Raw genomic sequence first — 21,223 nt, forward strand, 5'->3', positions numbered from 1 at the left:
GCAAATAACACGGAAACATTACTTACCTTAGAAATAAAATATTTTAAAGCTACACAAACAAGAAAGATACTTTTATTTAATATTTTTTATAAGAAATTACAGTAAAAATCAAGATATACAAGTTATTTTAAACATCTCTGTTGCCATGGTTAAGCCTCAAGAAAAATCAGGTACCATGTAAAGGGTTTGGTATTTTGCTAATAATGTTACCCAAATATTCCCTGTTGGTCATTAACAGAATGTCACTGAAGCCGTCAAAAAACCTGTTTTCATACATAGCTGTTTAAAAATGAGAGAAAATGCATTACCATGGAAACACGAGCCCCGCGACATATATATTACATTTTAAGCTTATATTAGAAAGCTAACGTGCATACTAGTAAAATTATCAATTATGCAGACTTCTACTGATAACAATGAAACCAAAATACACTGAAAAGTGTTAAATATCCGTATTTTGATTTCCTTCTTCTTTCAATATAAAATACTTTTGGAGGGTCATGTACTTCAAACCTTTATAAAAATTTTACTTGAAGGGACAGAGATAAACGAAATTGAAAATGTAGCAGTCAAAACATTAAATTACATGAAATACAAAAAAAATGCTGCGGTTCAACTAATTTGAATTTACTCTGGTAACAAGGTAACCTACCTCCTTAAAACTGTCACTGTTTTACTGTAAAATCAAATACCAGAACAAAATAGCTACTATAAAATTAATAAATCTGACAAATCTTACTTCAAGTCTTACTTGTTTCTACCACTGGAATGTTATCATGTAATAATCAAAACAGCTCAAGACAAACATGAAAAGGAAATGTTGCAATCAATCATATAAATGTCATTGATCTATACTTTTTCATTGATATCAGGGGTAAGACAGCAACTTCAAACTGACAGAAAAAAATCTCCCTTCATAACAATCATTTAAACATGTCAAGGCGTTAGCCAAAATTGGCATGCTGTATTATCATATATGATTGTTAGAAGTTTTCTAAGAAAATTTGGCAATCTTGTTTCTATTTATTATTAAATGAGCTGTCTTGATCATCTTGCAATCTTGTTGAAATGTTCTCTCCAGAGAAAATTTTCCTCTCAATTCTATTTTTGTATTTTGCCTCTCTCATAATTCCGAGCCTTCTCATTGATCCGAGCCTTTGGAAAATTTATACTTGCAAGCATATTTCTGCTTCGAAATTTGTATGCATGTTATGTCAACCCTGTTACAGTTGAAAATGAGTAAAAAGAAAATAGTATTATTCACATTAAAAGCAAAATGCTCATATGAAAATTTTGGCATATGATTTGCTTATTTAAAATCACTGAGGTAAATACAAATAACAAACTACTGTATGTCACTGAATTGGAAAAGGACATGATTTTCATTGGTTTTCTTAATGTTTTTATAGTTGAATTTTTTTTTGACAGAACACAAAATTTATATATTACCAGTAAAACAAGAGGGCATTGTCAGATGGCCATACATCGCTCACCTGAGTTTAGGTGCTTGCTTGAACAGTTAAAAGTCTCTACTAAATAAATGGACACACTTGATAAAGATCCATGCCAGATTACTTCTGACCAAGTTTGGTGTAATTCTAACCAGATTATTGATAATTCGAGATAAGTATTGAAATCTGTATGAAAAATTATACATGTGCCTCATATTTCTTTGCTAAAGCTTCAAAAACAAACAAGAGCACTGCCTAATGGATGCCATCGCTCGTCTGCAAGTGCTGGACAATATGTAAGAAAAGAGTTATAGTTCAGATTTTCTAAGTACAAAAAGGGCCATAACTCTTACAAAATGCTCTTATAGTTTTTGAGTAAAAGTGACCTAAACAAAAAAAATTTAACCAATAAACTCAGATTTTCTAAGTACAAAAAAGGCCATAATTCTAACAAAATGCATATCAGAGTTATGGGTCTTGGCCTACATAGTCCTCTTATGACGACAAACAAGTGTGCAAAGTTTCAAAGCTGTAGCTCTTACAATTTTTGAGAAAAAGTGAAGCTAAACAAAAAATTTAACCAAGAAACTCAAATTTTCTAAGTACAAAAACGGCCATACCCTGGTAATCCTGACAAAATGCAAATCAGAGCTATGGGTCTTGGCCTACATAGTCCCCTAATGATCATAAACAAGTGTGTAAAGTTTCAAAGCTGTAGCTCCTATAATGTTTTAGAAAAGGTGGACCTACACAAACCTGGAGAGGGGTCAATTTTGACCCCCGGGGGTCATGATTTGAACAAATTTTGTAGAGGTCCACTAGGCAATGCAACATGTGAACTATCTAAGCTCTAGGCCTTCTGGTTTATTTTTAGAAAATTTTTGAAGATTTTCCTATGTAAAATCAAGTGACCCCTGGGGCAGGGTCAATTTTGACCCCGGGGGTCATGATTTGAACAAATTTTGTAGAGGTCCACTAGGCAATGCTACATGTCAAATATCTAAGCTCTAGGCCTTCTGGTTTATTTTTTTTTAAAAATTTGAAGATTTTCCTATAGAAATCTATGTAAAATCAAGTGACCCCTGGGGCAGTGTCAATTTTGACCCCGGGGTCATGATTTGAACAATTTTAGTACAGGTCCACTAGGCAATGCTACATGTCAAATATCTAAGCTCTAGGGCTTCTGGTTTTTGAGAAGAAGATTTTTTAACATTTTCCTATGTAAAATCAAGTGACCCCGGGGTCATGATTTGAACAAAATTAGTAGAGGTCCACTAGGCAATGCTTCACACCAAATATCTAAGCTCTAGGGCTTCTGGTTTTTGAGAAGAAGATTTTTTAAGTTTTTCCTTTCGGTTGCCATGGCAACCAGAGTTCTGCATGGAATTCAATTCTTTGAAAACAATTTGTAGAGCTTCACCCAAGGAACATTCCTGTGAAGTTTGGATGAAATTGGCCTAGCGGTTTATGAGGAGATGTCGTTTAAAGTAAAAGTTTATGGACGCCGGACAGTGAGTGATCAGAATAGCTCACCCTGAGCCTTTGGCTCAGGTGAGCTAACAAACAGTATGTATTTATTAATAATAAGCATGTTAAATAAACCAACAGGAATAATGTTCTGTTTTTATTTTTCATTCAAATTCATTGCAAGTTTCTTCTAGTGCAAATACATTTTCAATAAATGTCATTATACATTCATCATATTACTGAACATACCATTGATACTCGTGTAAAATGCGCAGATTTTTGACCCCCGCGACCACCCACCGGAATCGTGATTGTGTAGTATACACGGGTATAGATGATGAACTTCAAAATAAGTTTATTTACGATTTTTGCCATTTCGGTAAAGGGAAACTACTGTCTACGCTGAAATCTAAAATTGCCGTTACGTTCCGTAAAAGATCAAGTGGTTTGCTTGTTTTTTTTGTTTTCTTTTTAAACAATTTTAATTTCATATAAATTTAATATCATTTTGATGAAAGAAATATAAAACAAGAGGGCCAAGATGGCCCTAGGTCGCTCACCTGACAAACACAACATAGCAGTGTAAACATGTTTGACCTAGTGATTTCATGGACAAAAATATTCTGGCCAATTTTCTTTAGGATTGGACCAAAAATGTGATCTCGAGTTTAAACAAGTATACTCTTTGATATGACCTAGTGACCTACTTTTTAAGCCCAGATGACCCATATTCGAACTCGACCTAGATTTCATCAAGGCAATCATTCTGACCATATTTCATGAAGATCAATTGAAAAATACAGCTTCTATCGCATACACAAGGTTTTTCTTTGATTTGACCTAGTGACCTACTTTTTGACCCCCATATGACCCATATTCGAAGTCGAACTTGATTTTATCAAGGCAATCATTCTAATTAAATTTCATGAAGATCAATTGAAAAATACAGCCTCTATCGCATACACAAGGTTTTCCTTTGATTTGACCTAGTGACCTACTTTTTGACCCAAGATAACCCATATTCAAAATTGAACTAGATTTCACCAAGGCAATCATCCTGACTTGATTTCATGAAGATCAATTGAAAAATACAGCCTCTTTTACATACACAATGTTTTTCTTTGATTTGACCTAGTGACCTAGTTTTTCATCCCAGATGACCCACATTTGAACTCGACCTAGATTTTATCAAGCCAATCATTCTGACCAAATTTCACAAAGATCAATTGAAAAATACAGCCTCTATCGCATACACAAGGTTTTTCTTTGATTTGACCTAGTGACCTAGTTTTTGATTTCAGATAACCCATATTCGAATTTGTCCTAGATTTGATCAAGGCAATTATTCTGACCAAAGTTTATGAAGATCAATTGAAAAATACAGCCTCTATCGCATACACAAGGTTTTTCTTTGATTTGACCTAGTGACCTATTTCTTGACCCCAGATGACCCATATTCAAACCTGACCTAGAATTCATCAAGGCAATTATTCTGAAAATAATAGGGGTCTTCTACTCCATAAGCCCAGTCATGCTATCAAGTTTGAAGGTTATATGTCTAGTGGTTTTCATTTTAATAAGGGAAAATGTTTTCAATGTTCAGGTCCATTTGACCTTGAACTTTGGCCTACTGACCCAGAAAACAGTAGGGGTCATTTACTTCATAACCCAATCGTACACAGGTTTAAATTACCAGAAATAATTTTTCCAAAATTATGAATTTTCTGGTGATTTAAATCTTTATATGTACTGTACACGATCAATGTTTACAGCGTCTACATACAAAAATTATGCGCAACCGATAAAACCAATAACTTTACATGACTATTAGTCCAAATAATTTGAAGTCAGAACTGATTCCGAGATATTTTCGTGACAGGGCAGAATCCCTCTCTTTACGTCAAAACCAGTAAAGACCTTTTCTATGGTTAAAGTAGATTTAGGTAAAAACAGGCAATATACTTAAACTATGAACTCGTAAAACAAAATAAAACTGAATCATTTTATGGACATTAAAACACGTTTAATAAAGCGTAAACACTATACTTTTCATTTGATTACCTCGCTGTATTTACATGTCCGGCTCCGCCATTACACTCGGTACAGCTGAGAGAGCAGTTGGTTGGTTATCCATCACATGACACAAAGCGGGGCCATGTAAAATGTGTGTAAACTTTAGGGTGCATTGTTTAAAACAGTGACAAACTCATGTTTTGGTGTTTATTCACATAACCATCAACTGAATGGACGAAACAAGAGCACCGTCTTGCGGGTACTGACGCTCATCTGATTTTTTTTGTATAATAGACAAATTGTCCTACCCATGATTTTCTAAGTCCAAAAAGGGCCATAATTCTTGCAAAAAGCAGGATGGAGTTATGTTTCTTGACGTACAGAGTCACCTTATGATGGTGAACAACAGTTGCAAGTTTCAAAGCAATAGTTTTGATAGTTTAGGAGAAAAGCTGACCTAAACATAAAACTTAACCAATAAATCTGATATTTTCTAAGTCCAAAAGGGGCCATAATCCTTGCAAAAAGCAGGACAGAGTTATGTTTCTTGCTGTACAGGGTCAGCTTATGATGGTGAACAAGTGTTGCAAGTTTTAAAGCAATAGCTTTGATAGTTAATGAGAAAAGCTGACCTAAATATAAAACTTAACCAAGAAATCTGATTTTCTAAGTCCAAAAGGGGCAAAACTTCTTGCAAAAAGCAGGACAGAGTTATGTTTCTTAATGTACAGGGTCAGCTTATGATGGTGGACAACTGTTGCAAGTTTCAAAGCAATAGCTTTGATAGTTTAGGAGAAAAGTTGACCTAAACATAAAACTTAACCAAGAAATCTGATATTTTCCAAGTCCAAAAGGGGCCATATTTCTTGCAAAAAGCAGGATGGAGTTATGTTTCTTGCTGTACAGGGTCAGCTATTGATGGTGAACAAGTGTTGCAAGTTTCAAAGCAATATCTTTGATAGTTTAGGAGAAAAGCTGACCTAAACATAAAACTTAACCAAGAAATCAGATTTTCTAAGTCCAAAAGGGGCCATAATTCTTGCAAAAAGCAGAATGGAGTTATGTTCTTTGCTGCACAGGGTCAGCTTATGATGGTGAACAACAGTTGCAAGTTTCAAAGCAATATCTTTGATAGTTTAGGAAAAAACCCTGACCTAAACATAAAACTTAACCAAGAAATCTGATATTTTCTAAGTCCAAAAGGGGCCATAATTCTTGCAAAAAGCAGTATGGAGTTATGTTTTTTGCTGTACAGGGTCAGCTATTGATGGCGAACAAGTGTTGCAAGTTTCAAAGCAATACCTTTGGAAGTTTAGGAGAAAAGCTGACCTAAACATAAAACTTAAACAGGCAACGCCGACGCCGATCAAGTGATGACAATAACTCATCATTTTTTTCAAAAAATCAGATGAGCTAAAAATGGATATTCTTTCCAGGTATCTTAAAATTTCACTAATACTTTTGCTTTTTAATAGTTAAAATGCGATTTAAAATCGTCACGAAAGGTTCACCACAGAAAAGGTCCTTCCTATGTTGTACGTGGTGGAGAAATATTGACCTGTGCAAAAATTATCACAATATCGCAACTCGCATACAATTAGTTGGACTACATGACTGTGTACTGTGATTTATCTTTCATTATTTTAGTCCTTCGAAGTTTTATCTTTGTAACTGTAGTTCTTTTTAACTTTGCACCTAATGAGCTTGCTCATCTTTTAACAGTCTGTCCCAGACAAAGTGCCTCCCAGTTATAATCAGAACTGATTGTTGGGCAGTACACAGTAGATGTAGAAGATAAGTTTATGCTTTAATGTCAACATAAATTCATTAACAGAGATGTAATCATTACAAATATTTTGTACATGTACCAAAAATGTTCCCAATGGATTTCTATTGGGGATTTCCTAACAGAAATATGCAGAATAAGTTTGGACATGACGGGACAGTAACAGTCAAAAGTTATCACGCTGTGCTGAAACGTCCTATTATTTGGACTAGATCGGGGCATGTGCTCAGTTTGTTTTAAATATATTGGCTGACGGTTGGCAGGGTTGGAAGAGGGGGGGCAAGGGTGCTGACCCCCAAGTGTTAGTCCAACTAACTGTACGTGAGCCACGGTATTGTGATAATTTTTGCATAGGTCAATATCTTTCCTCCACGTACAACATAGAAAGTACCTTTTCTGTGTTGAGCCTTCCGCGACGATTTCTGGGCGGAGAGGCGGCGATTTTTAAATCGCATTCTAACTATTAAAAAACAAAAATATTAGTGAAATTTTAAGATACCTGGAAAGAATTTTTTCCATCCATTCAATTGATGTTTATGTGAATACCCTAATGGCCAAGCACGAGTTTGTCACTGTTTTAAACAACACACCCTAAAGTTTACACAAATTTTACATGGCTCCGATTCATGTCACCTGATCGATAACGACTAACCGCACTGTCAGCATGTACTGAGTGTAATGGCGGACGTGTAAATACAGCAAGGTAGCCAAACTGAAACATATAGTGTTTACGCTTTATTAACGTGTTTTACTGTTAGCCTGTTTGCACCTATTTTCGCGGTACTAAGGGAATAAATGAATAAAGGAAAGAAAAACAATATTATGTTGCTATTATTTCCTATTAACTTCGTAAACCTTTTCTTCTCCACTGTTATTTCAAGCAGAAAATCCTTTTTCTAGTCCTTGTTTACTTTTAAACCCATCATGTTTCCGGTGCATGTGACTTTCACTTTCGCCAAGGGAGTTAATCATCGACTTGATAAAGCGCTTCCTGTGAAAGTGTAAAATGTATAGGACCCCTAAATTTTCAAAATAAATTTCATGAGTAAGACATTAAAAATTATTGCAATGTAAAAATAACACAGTGGAAGGGTAATTCCGTCAAATATATGGATAACACACAATTCATTACCGATTTTACTTTGTCAAATGATCGACGAGGGCATTTAAAAATAATTGACCTACGTTTACAAAAATAGGGTGTGAAACGTAATCAGCTTTCAAAGTAGGTCAAATTTGTTTACTGTAGAGAGCACTGCACATTGTTGTTCTCGCAAAAATCAAATACTGCGAGACCAGATGTAACGCGAAAATAGCAGCAAGTGGTATATCTTTAAACCATAACATGATTCAGTTTTATTTTGTTTTACGATTTCATTGCCTGATCGTGTTTTACCTAAATCTAATTTCACCACAGAAAAGGTCATTATTGGTTTTGACGTAAAGAGAGGGATTATGACTTATCACGAAAATATCTCAGATTCTAACACGATCCGATTCATTTTTTTATTAAACAAAAAAGGCAGAAAACAGTGAATTATAATACAACAAATCACTGTTCTGACGTCACAGTTATTACGTCATGGCGTCAAACGGCATTGCGGCGCGCTAGAAAAGAAACCGATTGAAAACGGGCAAATATTTAATGAATGTCATCAAGGATGTACTTAAAAATCCTTTTTAACGTGTTAGAGTCGAAATAATATATCTCATCCAGTGATTTGCTCTTGAATAAATCATTGTTTGTCGTTCACATGCGTATTATTATATCACAAGGGCTGCGCCCTCATGATATAATTCCTTCGCATCGGAACTCCAAACAATGATATATTCAACGACAAATCCCTGGATGAGATATACTATTTCTTAAGGAGATGTCACGGCTGAGATAGTTTAGCATTATTACAATACACAGTCGGTATTGAAATTGTGTTTCCAGTACATGTGCTCATAAGATAAATCCTCAATATATATGTGAAAATAAGGGATGTGTTTTGTATGATTGCAACGCTGTGAGTTGCTCTAATTACTGACAAATGACTGAAACAATAGGAATTCGTACGAGAGATGGATAGACAAAACGACAGTGAGGTAACAATATATTCTTTTATTGTTTTAATGTACGAGTTGTAAGCTACAATAAAGAATACCCATTTTATGAAAATCAAACTAGAAGTTAGAAATAACAGAAACAAATTAATTAGGTCATGAGTCATCATGTACCTGTCAAATTTGTCATTAGTTTTCACGAGCTGTCAAAATTACTTTTATCTCTCTATTCTGCAAATGCATTGTTTTTGAAAGTATCTTGGATGGATATTGTAGTGTGTAACTTACTTTACATTCCACATTAATATTTGTGCTTGAAATTGCTTTGTTGAGCTCACTGACGTCACATATGAATGTCTATTGTTTTAGTTTACTGTCTGTTATAAAGGTATCAAATCTCAGTATTAAGATATAAGAATTGTTCCTTTCTGGTAGACAATGGAAACTATTTGGTTGAATCATAATATAACAGTTTTTGGAAAGAACTGCATATTCTTTGGTTTTTTGTTATTCACCGGAAATTCAAAAAGTGACATCACCTTAGGTTATTAATAAAACCTGGCCTGGCCCGGCCCGGCCCGGCCCAAACCACGGAAATAGCCGATTCCGATTGTACGGAAACCACCGGAAACTTAGGACGGAAGGCTAATATAATTACGAATGGTGATACCGTCATCTTTATCAAGGCAAATATGTGTATTTTATTTCATTATTACAAAAGTAGAAGCAAAGTATTTAATATTGATGATACGTATGTTTGATGAAGTATTGCACTTGACATAAGCAAAGACCTAAAATAACAAGATATTTGAATCACACTCAATCAAAGAAGTAATACGTTCGGCAGTCGATGTGTCATTTTGTGTACCGGACAGACACGAGATAGCAGTTTGCAGGATACTTTCAACAGAACTGGACAGGCTAGTTAAATGTACGTCGTTATTTCACACCTAACGATGTGACACTAGGTTGTGTAGTAAGGCGACGGGGTCTATAACGTGCACTGGAAGTATTTATAAAATTTGGTTGCCCGACCAAGATAGCGTTTTAGCATATTAAGTATTAATTTAATGAAAATATCTTGTCTTAGGGAACATATGAATATAAATACTCTTATATTAAGGTTGTTAAAAAATTTGCAACTATCGCCATCAGATTGGAAATTAACTAACTACTAACTACTAAGAAAATGAGTGCTCTCATTATATGTTCCGTAGTTATCGCTGCTTTTCGAATGTTACTGCTGCTGATTTTGTTGAAGTATGCCCATAAATACAGCGTTATGTAACCCCAAGACTATAGATACCTATCAAAAAGTAATGATTTTTATACAGCAAAGTCGCGACAATTTCTAAGTGCTTACTAGTAAAGCCTCCTTAATGCTGTCTTCATTATTTGGTAAGTAATAACTTTTTTAATGTTAAATAAATCATTTCATTATTTTTTCGGTATAATAAAATAAATAATGTATTCCTGAGAGAGTGATCCCTCAAAATAACTCTATCCGTGACTAATATTTTTCAATGCGACAATTGTAAGTTACTTTAGAAAAAGAATTTAGTATTTAAAATGTAAATGTATAATAGAATGTTGACGAAAATGGGCTTAAAATCCTAAAAGGCCACAAAAACATTCCAGGAACATTTTCAGAAAATAAAAGATACATACTAAGTGGCGAACGATCAGTAAAATGTTTAATAAGAAGTATTATATTATGTTTTTCATTACACCGCTTTTGTGTGTAATATGTATTCAGGGATACACGCGTAACAATAAAGATCGGAAAGAAATCGAAAATGGCTAACAAAATAAGAATATAATTAAATGAAATTTATGCTGTTGTAAACTTTTTTGTGGTGATTAACTTATTTTTCCCTTAGATACAAGCATTTGTATGTAAAAATTGAGTGTGCAATAGCTGCGCGTGAAAATAGGGTAGGAGAAAATTAAAACAATACCGCGAAAACGAAGAAGGAGATCCCTGTTTATTTTTCGCTCATATTACAATTCAAATTTTTTTTTATCATAATTGTATTTGTAATGATATAAATACATGTATTATAAGCAATAAAATATGTTTAAACTATTTGTGAAAAAAGAACACACTACTTAGTCATTCCATTTGAAAACATATAGGTTTCAATGGGCCTGTTATACCAAATGAAACATAATTACTTTTTGGATATAATGGAAACCCAAAAAATGAATTAATGATTCCCCGTAAAACAGAAACGTCACAACTATATATATTTAGGGTTGAGCTAAAATGTGATTTCTCGACGCGATTTGCAACCTGCCAAATATGAAATCGATTATCGAAAGTGCAAAGGCTATGCCACAAACTGCAATGTACCACAATATATTCAATTTGTGACTTTCATCGTACGTCAATTCAGTCGACTAAGAGATACTCAGAATACTGCGTGAACAAACCTATCTCAGTATTTGTTTCTATATATTTATACAGGAATATTTTAAAAATATGGGGTACCGTGTGTAAAACTTTTCAATATTCAACGCTGCATTCTTCATGCGTAATCGGTATCCCGACCTATCCTATTTTTTTTTTACAGGACCCTAAATGTTTTATGGTCTTTGAGATTTTTTAAAAACTTTTTAATAAAAAGTTTTAAAAAACTGCTCATTCTATTCTTTAAAAAATGTCAGTGATATTAGAAATTATTCGTATTCATTTTTTTTGACATAAAAATAATTTCCGTAAAGTATCATTGAACAAAAAAGTATAAAAAATCCTGCCTTTTTACTACCTATCTTTTTAGGCATGTTACCGGACACAAAGAATTATTTAGGCTTTGGGAATGCACAGGTGAAACAAAAACTCTTTGAGGCCCGAGAGGAATTCCTTTCTTCGAAATATAACAACTTTTTTTGGACACGTGATTATAAAATAGTATATAATGATAACGATACAAAATATCGGGAACTAATTAGAAGGCTCGTCAAAACAACGCTATGTATAACGACTTCCTGTGTACAAGTTTACAAATTATATTAAGACGTTTTTGCAACCAGAAAGAACACGCAGTTTTAACCCATTCATCAAAGAAGTTCCTCGCGGGCATCATAAAGTTCAGTGTTTTTTTTGTTTTTTTTTACTAAATTCTAAATATGTAAGTTGATATCGACACGATATCATTCGTAGTTATATTAGCCTTCCGTCCGTAAGTTTTCGGTGGTTTCCGTACAATCGGAATCGGCTATTTCCGTGGTTTGGGTCGGGCCGGGCCGGGTTTTATTAATAACCTCACCTTAAAATCACTTTTGACGTCAAAATATTTGGACAACCAAAGTGTCTGTGGGCCTTGCCACTGCACTGCCTGCAAACTGTCACTTTGCTGTTTTCGTTTACCTGTTGATTAGTCTAATTTCTTGATTGTGACGGGGAATTTTAAAAATGGATCAGATAATCTTTATCTTCTACAGATCTACTCAAAACTGACAAAGTTGTTTTCCTTGACACTGGTATGTATGCTTGATCACGTGACACAAATAGTGCCATGATCGGTGTAAAGCTAAATTTCTCATATATTCGCAATTAATTCCCAGCAGTTTTGCAAATGATTTCAAAGGTGATAGGTAGTATGGTATGTGAATATTTAATTTCAATAGTATCTCGTAAAAGAATGAAAACAGAACATGACTTTATTTAGTTCGTTTAATTTCTGTCGTTTTCGCGGCTTTGTCTCAAAATCAAAATGGCTGTCGCCGGTGTCTCTGTGGCGATTGAAGCTGTCCATGAAAACCAGATTCAGGAAGTATCCTTAGACGGTCAAGAAATTTTAGTGCCGTAAGGGAATTGAATTGTTAATTTCACACCTGCCTAAGAGATGAAAATACAAAGAAAACCTGTATTAAATATGAAATAAACTATTGTTTCTGTATTCCCATCATGATCAAAGAGGCGCTTTTGATAAGACAGTTCTATCCAAAGAAGTATAAAATACACAGAATGGCAGCTGGCTGTAATCTTGCGTAATCTTGTGTCAGAGTGTGAATCGGCGTTATCTTAGTAAAAGCAAACATCCGCGAGCATGGAGTTACAATTTGTACCTTTAAAACTACATTTAAAATACATGTTAGCTTCTAAAACAACATTAGTTTAATGTGAAATAGTCGTAAGACACAAAGTACATGTTTCTTACCATCAAAAGAGGTGTGGTCATACGGTGATAATTAATTTACCGATGAATAATTGCTTTCGCATACAAAATGGCACGTGGAGAACGCGTCTCTTCCGGTAAATGAGATCTCATTCAGTTGTCACGTTTTTTGGCGAGATTTGCTCTATATATGCCTTTCAAGTTGCCGATCTGTTTATTTTTATAGCTCTTTGTTCTATCTATCTGCCGTTGACGTCAAAACAAGGAAGAATATCCAACAGGGAAAGCCGTGTTCTAAAAATGCAGCCTCCCCAAACACGCATACGATCAACACGCGCACACGATCAACACACGCACACCACACACACAAAGCAAACACACTTAGGACAAAACAAACAAAGGAACACAGTGGGGCACCGCCTTGAAACGGTCAGTGGCAAAAGCACCACTAGGGAGCTTAAACCGGTTTATGGTGCACCTAACCTCACTCTTACCCCCACCATGTTCCAAAGTCACAGGACAGTGTAAATAAAAGTTATCCCCGCCAGGTGAAACCCTAACATACGCAAAGGCAACAGAAGGCATGTAATGTAAAACACAAATATGCTCTTGTATATATATAATATGAATTAAGGCACCGCCTAGCATGGGGATTTATCTTTTATATACCAACATACAAAAAAATATTTAACACTCAAAAGAAAGTGATACCTCGCTCTAAAGTTTACGTTTAGTGTCGTCATACCTCTTACAGCAAAAATCATACTTTGCAAAATTTACGGAGAGCCGTCACGAAGACGTCTTTCACGCACTGGCTTTTAGGATTTTTATTTTTGTTTGCACTCCTCGCAGAAACTGGACGGCCTTTACACATTCTGGCTGTTTTAAAAGTGTTTTTCAGTTGCAGGTACAGTTTTCATTACAAAAAAAGAAGTAAAAGAAGCATGTTATCGCGGTTTACGAATTTCTGTGACTGATTCGGGGTGCTTGGACGTTACCGTCTCGGGGAATTTCATCCCCTATAAATACAATCCTTAAGAACCTAAAACGCTTATACTCGATGCCTTTGCAGAAGACAGAGTAACAAGGGAAACACCCTTAAGGGCCCGAAAAAATAGGCCAGAAGACGGAAATCAAAATAGCTCAGTCCTTGTGGGATTTAAGAACTACTTATCATAGAGTCCTCCACCTGTTTTGTCAGACACAATCAAAGAGGAAAACCCCTTGCAGGAACGTAGATGTTTTGCGCATCAAAATCAAGAAGAGAAAGAATATAGTGATAAAAAATTTAGAGTGAAGAACTAAAAATAGATTTGGTGATATAAAAAGATAAAAACTTGAGTTTGCAGGATAACTAGGGCGAGACATGTTCTAGGCTGCAAACTGCAGCACTGAACTGCTCTAGGGTAGGGAGGTGGGTGACACTGGGGGAAAATTGGTTCCAATGGTACACTGTTCTCGGAAAATAAGAAAACTTGTAATTTAGTCAATGGTTGCCGTAATTAACCTATACCTTAGGGAATGGCCATAGCGAACATAGTTGGTCATTGGGGTCAGGTAATCAACGATTGGGCTAGCAACCAGATCATGATGAATCTTATAGAAGAGTTCTTAACATTCTGGGAGTCGATCATCGAATGATACATAATACTGAATAGAGAAAAAGGGATACAGGGTTGTCAATAAGAACAGGTCGCCGGCCAAAATGGACAGTTCAAATTCTCAAAAAAAAATAATGTTTTGATCAGGCCTGAAAAGAAAATTGTTTGTTTCGGGTAACCCGACCCTACTTAGTTAAACCGGGCGATCATAGCAGTTTTTTTTTCACGATTCTTTTACGAAAATATAAGGTGTATTAATTTGTCTAAAGAACTCTCTATCCAGCCTAAAAATCCATATTACTCGTAGCCGTGTATGTAATACACAATACACAGCGTGTCATCAACCAAGGGATAAGCGGGCGAATGTTCAATTTGACATCACTTAATTACTGGCACATGCCTCTCGATCTTTGACTGGAGTTAAAACATACGATAAACCAATGACAACTTTGGATGTAGAACGCGTGATGTATTTTATCGGCAAAATTATCTATGCTCCGCCTTTACAACTGATGACTTATGTCATCGTTGACTGAAGTAAATTAAAACAAATCCAGGCGAGATATTTACCGTTATCGTCAAAGAAATGAAAATCATGTTTCACGGACTGAATTAAAAGGCATGCAATGCCAGGTATTACATGAAAAATATACATCAGTTATCGATTTCGCGGCAATGTTTTTCGCATGTATAAACCTGATTTACACATGTTTTTTACGAGCGGAATCACGAAAGTAGTGTCAGAGTAGCCATTTTAAGTTATATTTTGTAGCAAAAACTAAGGAATGAAAGATTGACGTGACATCCACGATAATTTCCAAGAATTTTGAAATCATGGCCGTAGATTGATTTTGGCAAATGCCAATGAAAAACTGCCATAAACAAGCAGAAATCATTGGTAAAAATTAACTCTGGTCAGAGAAAATAAGTTATAAATTGACATTTTATAAATGATGCTAGCCTTGATTGCCTTATTATCGTTTGTCACATATTTTTGCGACCACAATTTCCAAATCATTTTGCTCAGTTAGAGAAAGACCTACCGTACCTTCGTTTGGGACAATATTGTCATTACCTACATTTTTCTTCATTGCATTTTTATTATCAAAGAGAGACTACTCAGTGATTACCATTCATGTAATGTATCCCTTGTACTGTACATATCACTACCATTTTTTAGCTGCTTTTATGACACTACCACACACTTCCCACACAATTCAGACTGTGATTCTTTCCGATACTGCAGCCCCTCTGATGTTGACTGATATTGGCTGTTTAGTTTATGTTAATTATCTCAAAGAAACAAAGAATTTTACCTAAGAAAACTTAATTTTATAATTTTTTTCCCTAAATTTAACAGGTTAGCTCATAAAAATGTGAAAATAAGGGGCATATTGTACATAAGATTGCAGTGGAAAAGGTGTTCTTAAATGCTCCCAAAATGTCCCAGAATGCAGGAAATGAAGCGCTGAATTTAAAAATTTTCCAGGACCCCCCTAGCTGCTCGGCTACTTTTCTATTTCAGCCTGTTCAACAAAAACAGAAGTATGCCGACAATTGGTCCGTCAATCAGGCGTTAGTATTTCGTTGCAATTATCCAATGAAAATGGATTTAACATCTTACAGTTAGGCACAACTCGTGTTTAATTTGCCGATCCTATTCTGGCGTTCATTTTGCATGAACTCTGAAAAAAAGGAATTCATTTCTTATATTTACATTATATTCCTTTCTATTTGTATACACAGTTATATTATAAATTGCAAAAATTTAGTTGCATTTAACATTAAAGTCAGCTTCCCATCCATTTGTGTTACAGTGTTTATGTAAGAGGCCAATGCCTGGTTGTTATCCCATTTGATATTTTAATTGAGTGTAAATAATTATATTTGCGGTGTTATAATTCAATCTATTACACTTATTTAATTATGTTATTTAGGAAATAATGTACAGAAAAACGTGTTTTAACGTTATTAATGCAAGAAAAAAGGGTAAACGTTTGCAGGATTATTGCACGGGGGCGTAGCCCAAGTGAATTATTCTGGGGACATAAAACCGATTTGAGTGTATTAATTTAAGTAAAACACAATTTTGCTATACATTATTTCGATTCTAATATGCTTTTAATATAAAACAGTAGATAAAATGTAGTAGTGCTCTTTCTTGGTTGCAACAAAACTATTGACGTCATTGCACGTTAATGTGACGTCATTTTAAGGTGAGCGTGTATTAACAGAAACAAGCATATTAGAATGTAATTTAAGTGAACATTCCACAAAGTAACGGTCATTTAATTTGTTGTATTTTAAGGTCATTGACCCTAGTCTGAGAAGTGTAGGTCAAAATCATTTCATTGGTGTGCTGACATGCACCCATAAAATCATGACAAACTTTGGGCTTCATACTGCGTGATGAAGATGTAAGGTTATTTGTATAATGGATTGGTTAAATTTGTTTGTACGTTTGAGGCTTGCTCTGAATTGATTCCTTTAAAAATTCAAGAGAGAAGACTTGAAAGCTGATGTACACTGTTTCTGAAAACTATTTTCTATCAGCCTTACACGGTCACCATTATGGAATGTCTATTTAAAGAGCTTAGTTTAAAGAGACCAGTCTGACAATGCCAAAATTGGATTGGTTGATCCTGGGCTCATAATTGAAATTGACCAATGACACGTTTTTACAGAATTTAGGGTTAGATCTTGGTTACACTTATCTTAAGAAGACAATTATTATATTTGCAGTCCACTGTCCATGTCAGAATGTCTGGCAAAGAGTGCCCAAAAGATTGATTTCTCCGAGGAAGATGGTGAGGACAAAGGAAAGACAACCTCAGAGGAAGATACTGAAGATAAAGAGAAAGAATCTTCAACTTTCCAGCCCTCGCTTTGGCCATGGGATAATGTCCGCAATAAACTCAAGTATGTGCAGTCCCATCCATGCTAATGATTCAACTTTCCATCCCCTCATTCACAGGTGCTAGACACATAATCAAATATTTTTCTTAAGGTAGGTCTGCCCGTTTGATAAACCAGAAGTGATGGCGTAACGTCATTTATCCGGAAAACGTAGAATAAAGCCTGGATTCGGTTTACGGAAATAAAAATCATTTTATGAATTAATTGAAACCTGTGAGTAAATTTATTACAGTGGCACTATTGCTATATTTCAAAAGTCAAAATATGACATTAAAACATATGACACATTAAAATAATCAAAATAATATCTTAAAATTAGCGTGAAATGTCCGGTTCACATTAATCATGGTCAACTGTCTCAAAAATAAGCACACGGACCTATAAATTTTATTCCATAAACTTATAGGCCATGTGCTTATTAACAACTGTGAGAAGTTTCATCAAAATCTACATTGTAGAAATATTTATATTCGCGAAAATGTTATGAAAGTAATGCTTTTCTCATAGACTCCCATTAGTAAATATTGCGTGAGGTCAAAATTTTTCAAATCAGTCTAGCAAAAAATTAAGCGCACGACCCTATCTTTTTTATTTGCTCAATTTTCTAGGTATATTCTGAAGTTTTAAAAAATCAGAGTTTAATGAAATTCTTCATTGTAGAAAAAAATTCAATCCTAATGTGCAGAACTACCTTAATAGTCCTATATATGTATATAAGAGACATAGGCCTATTAAGAAAAATATTTGATTTTGTGTCTAGCATCTGTCACAGTGACCTGTGCCCTCATTGTGATACTTGTGTTACAGATCTATTAGGACAAGATACCGTATATGAGTACTGAAAGAAAATAGTTTTATGTACTTTAAACTTTATACATAGAAAATAATGTAGCTTGAGGTATTATTAGATATGATTGTTTGCTGTATTCCACCATTCCAGCATTAGCAATTGTCCTCTGTAACATGATAAAAAATATTTTCCTTAAATCAAGTGTACAGTTAAATCTTCCTTAAGCAATCATCTCTGTTAAGTAGACACTTTCCTCAAGCATCCAGTCAGCTTACTTCCCAAATTGACATTTGTTCTAATTTCAACTTTTCTTATACTGTCTTCACCCTTATCATGCTGACACGATTGAGTCTGCCTTTGCGATCAGTGTAGATCATGATCAGCCTGCACATCCATGCAGTCTGATCATGATCTGCACTGTTCACCATTCAGTCAGTATCTTTTTTGGTATTCACCCCTTTTAACTGTAAATGGTACTGTCCAAATTGAAAGATGGACAAGTTCATTATAGAAATTTAGAAGGGTAAGGGTGACGTTGCCAGAATTGCTGTCCCAGCTGGCTGCTTAACGCAGGCATGAATGTAATCTGGAATACACTGCTACAGAAAATCTATTACAGGACAGCATATACAGAGATGGGTGTACTTTTAGATGTTCTCAATATTGCTAAGGAGAAGAAATACATGGTTCTAGCACATGTTCAACAAGACACAACAGAACACAAGTCAGCCATACAGCTGCTCGCAAAGAAAAAGGTATTTGCTCATTGCATATTTTATGTGTGATGATAGTTGAATGAATAAATATTGTGTGGTATTTCCTCTTTAAACACTTAACTGTAATATTTTGTTGTTGTGATTCTACTAGAGCTAGAATAGGCCACCTACAGCTTTTTATGAAGTACAAAGCTTTTTCTACAGCAGCAATGCAATCATTTCTTTTCCATACTTTGTTGCAGATTTTACAGTGTATTAAAAGTATGCCTACTTTCACAGATGTAATCCAGTATTACATAGAATTTGGTCTAAGGAATCGCCGTCCTGATCTGCTTTCAATATTATTGTAACCTCATTTGGTCTATGATACCCTTGTTTATTGTTTGATTCATAGTAACTGGGGATACTGCAGAGAATGCCCACTGTATATGTTAATTTTCCATGATTTGTCCAAACTTGGTCACTTCTGTATTTGCATCATCTAGGAGCTATTTTGTTAAAGTAGTTTTCGCACAATTCCAAATATATAACCAGTATATGGTATGTAGTAAAACTTTAAATCAAATTCATGACAGGATAGAATGATCTCCTGTGCTGCATTCTTTTCTAAAATGTTCATATTTAAAAATAAAATGTTTATAAAGACAGTTTCAAACCTTACTTTTCTAGTTGACAGTGTTTAAAGCAGTTTATCTGAAAAGGATTTGTTATCAATATTTAGTATCAATAACACTATTTAGATGTTGAAAAGATTGATATCCTTATATTTATTTTTACTTTCTGATACTCAATAGACTTATCCCTAGGTGGGATGTATGTTCTCCATGACGATTTGATAAAAGACATTGTGTCTGAAATCATTGTCCTCCACCTCTGATTCATGTGGGGAAATTGACAGTTACTTGCAGAGAACAGGTTTGTACTGGTACAGAATCCAGGAACACTGGTTATGTTAACTGAACTGCCCAAATACTGTTGAAAAATGGCGTTATACCCAAAACAAACAACATAACTTTCTGAAGACTCAATTACAATTTTCTATTTCTATATTGCACTTGCTTTTGATATTGTATATTTCTTTTAATCTTTCAAGCCATTGTTGTTTCTTTCAACAGATTATTTTGAAGTTAATTTTGTAATACTTTTATGTACTCTATTTAATTATGTTTATTTCAGATTAACTGAATATTAGATACTAGGGACATGTTATGGCAGTGTTTTGATTTCAGTTACCTTACCTCTGCTCTTATGTGTGCCAATTAAGTTCTGATTTCCACTTTCTTAAAATGACCACCCATGGGCAAATACATATTATGTTCAGTATGTATATTTTATAAGACAAATCATTTCTGTCATTTACTAAACCTACCCTTTGACAACCTTTACTTGAACTGTGTTGCAATTAACTGATTACAGAAAAGAAAAATAAGTGACTTAATTGGCACAGTATGTGTAGAGTTACTTGTTTAATAATTGTAGTGTTAATTGACTATGTACATGTGTGTTTGCTGTGCTCTTTTTAAGGCAGTAGGCCTGCAATCAATTTGTACAGTAAGTATATTAAATGGGCTTGTGTATGTTTCATTGCCACGGAATGCGTGTTAATTTTCACTTATTTTATCAATAATATTGTTCCACCTACTTCATCAATAGTATTATTCCACCTATTTTATTAAAACTAAAAAATATGTCAATTAGAATATTGTCCTTTTTGCTTTGTTAATCATATTCCTCGTTTCATAATTTACATATCTAAAATTGAGGGACATGTCACCAAAAGAATGAAAGTGTCATATATATAGTTTGTGGCCATAATCCTCAGATTGCTAGGATTTGGTAATGCCAGTTTACTAACTTTGCATGCAAGCTTTTAGCTAACGCTTATCCTAATTTTTATGTACATCAGAGATGCAAGTTCTCTGGGTTTTCCTGGAATTCTGGATGATTTTCTGGTACTGCTTTTTAGCTCCCCTGAGTCAAAGGCCCAGGGTGAGCTATTGTGATTGCTCACCGTCCAGCATCTGTCCGTCCGGCGTCCGGCCATCCACACTTTCCTTTAAACAACATCTCCTCCTAAACCATTAAGCCAATTTTGATGAAACTTCACAGGGATGATCCTTAGATGGTCTTCTTTATACATTATTCAAAGAATTGAATTCCATACAGAACTCTTGTTGCCATGGCAACCGAAAGGAAAAACTTCAAAAATCTTCTTGTCCAAAACCACAAGGCCTAGGGCTTTGATATTTGTTATGTACCATCATCTTGTGGGCCTCTACAAAGATTGTTCAAATTAGCCCCCTAGGATCAAAT

At 34.7% G+C, this 21,223-nt stretch overlaps 1 protein-coding gene across 4 annotated transcripts in view; it reads left to right on the top strand.

The window, feature by feature from the left end:
- Positions 1 to 12,479: 12,479 nt before the first annotated feature.
- Positions 12,480 to 21,223, top strand: part of LOC123528932 (mediator of RNA polymerase II transcription subunit 17-like) — a 36,505-nt gene continuing 27,761 nt past the window's right edge. Inside the window, exons 1-4 of one of the 4 annotated variants that reach the window (XM_053518537.1) lie at positions 12,480 to 12,574; positions 17,231 to 17,407; positions 18,814 to 18,949; positions 20,435 to 20,461. In XM_053518537.1, coding sequence (XP_053374512.1) covers positions 12,483 to 12,574; positions 17,231 to 17,407; positions 18,814 to 18,949; positions 20,435 to 20,461 — 432 coding nt within the window. In that variant the 5' untranslated portion in view covers positions 12,480 to 12,482. Of the gene's footprint in view, positions 12,575 to 15,914; positions 16,064 to 17,230; positions 17,408 to 18,813; positions 18,950 to 20,434; positions 20,462 to 21,223 lie in introns of those variants that run through there. The other 3 variants (XM_053518524.1, XM_053518540.1, XM_053518530.1) reach the window with 3 other exon arrangements.

The sequence above is a fragment of the Mercenaria mercenaria genome, chromosome 1 (genome assembly GCF_021730395.1).
Source record: "Mercenaria mercenaria strain notata chromosome 1, MADL_Memer_1, whole genome shotgun sequence".
Lineage (NCBI taxonomy): Eukaryota > Metazoa > Mollusca > Bivalvia > Venerida > Veneridae > Mercenaria > Mercenaria mercenaria.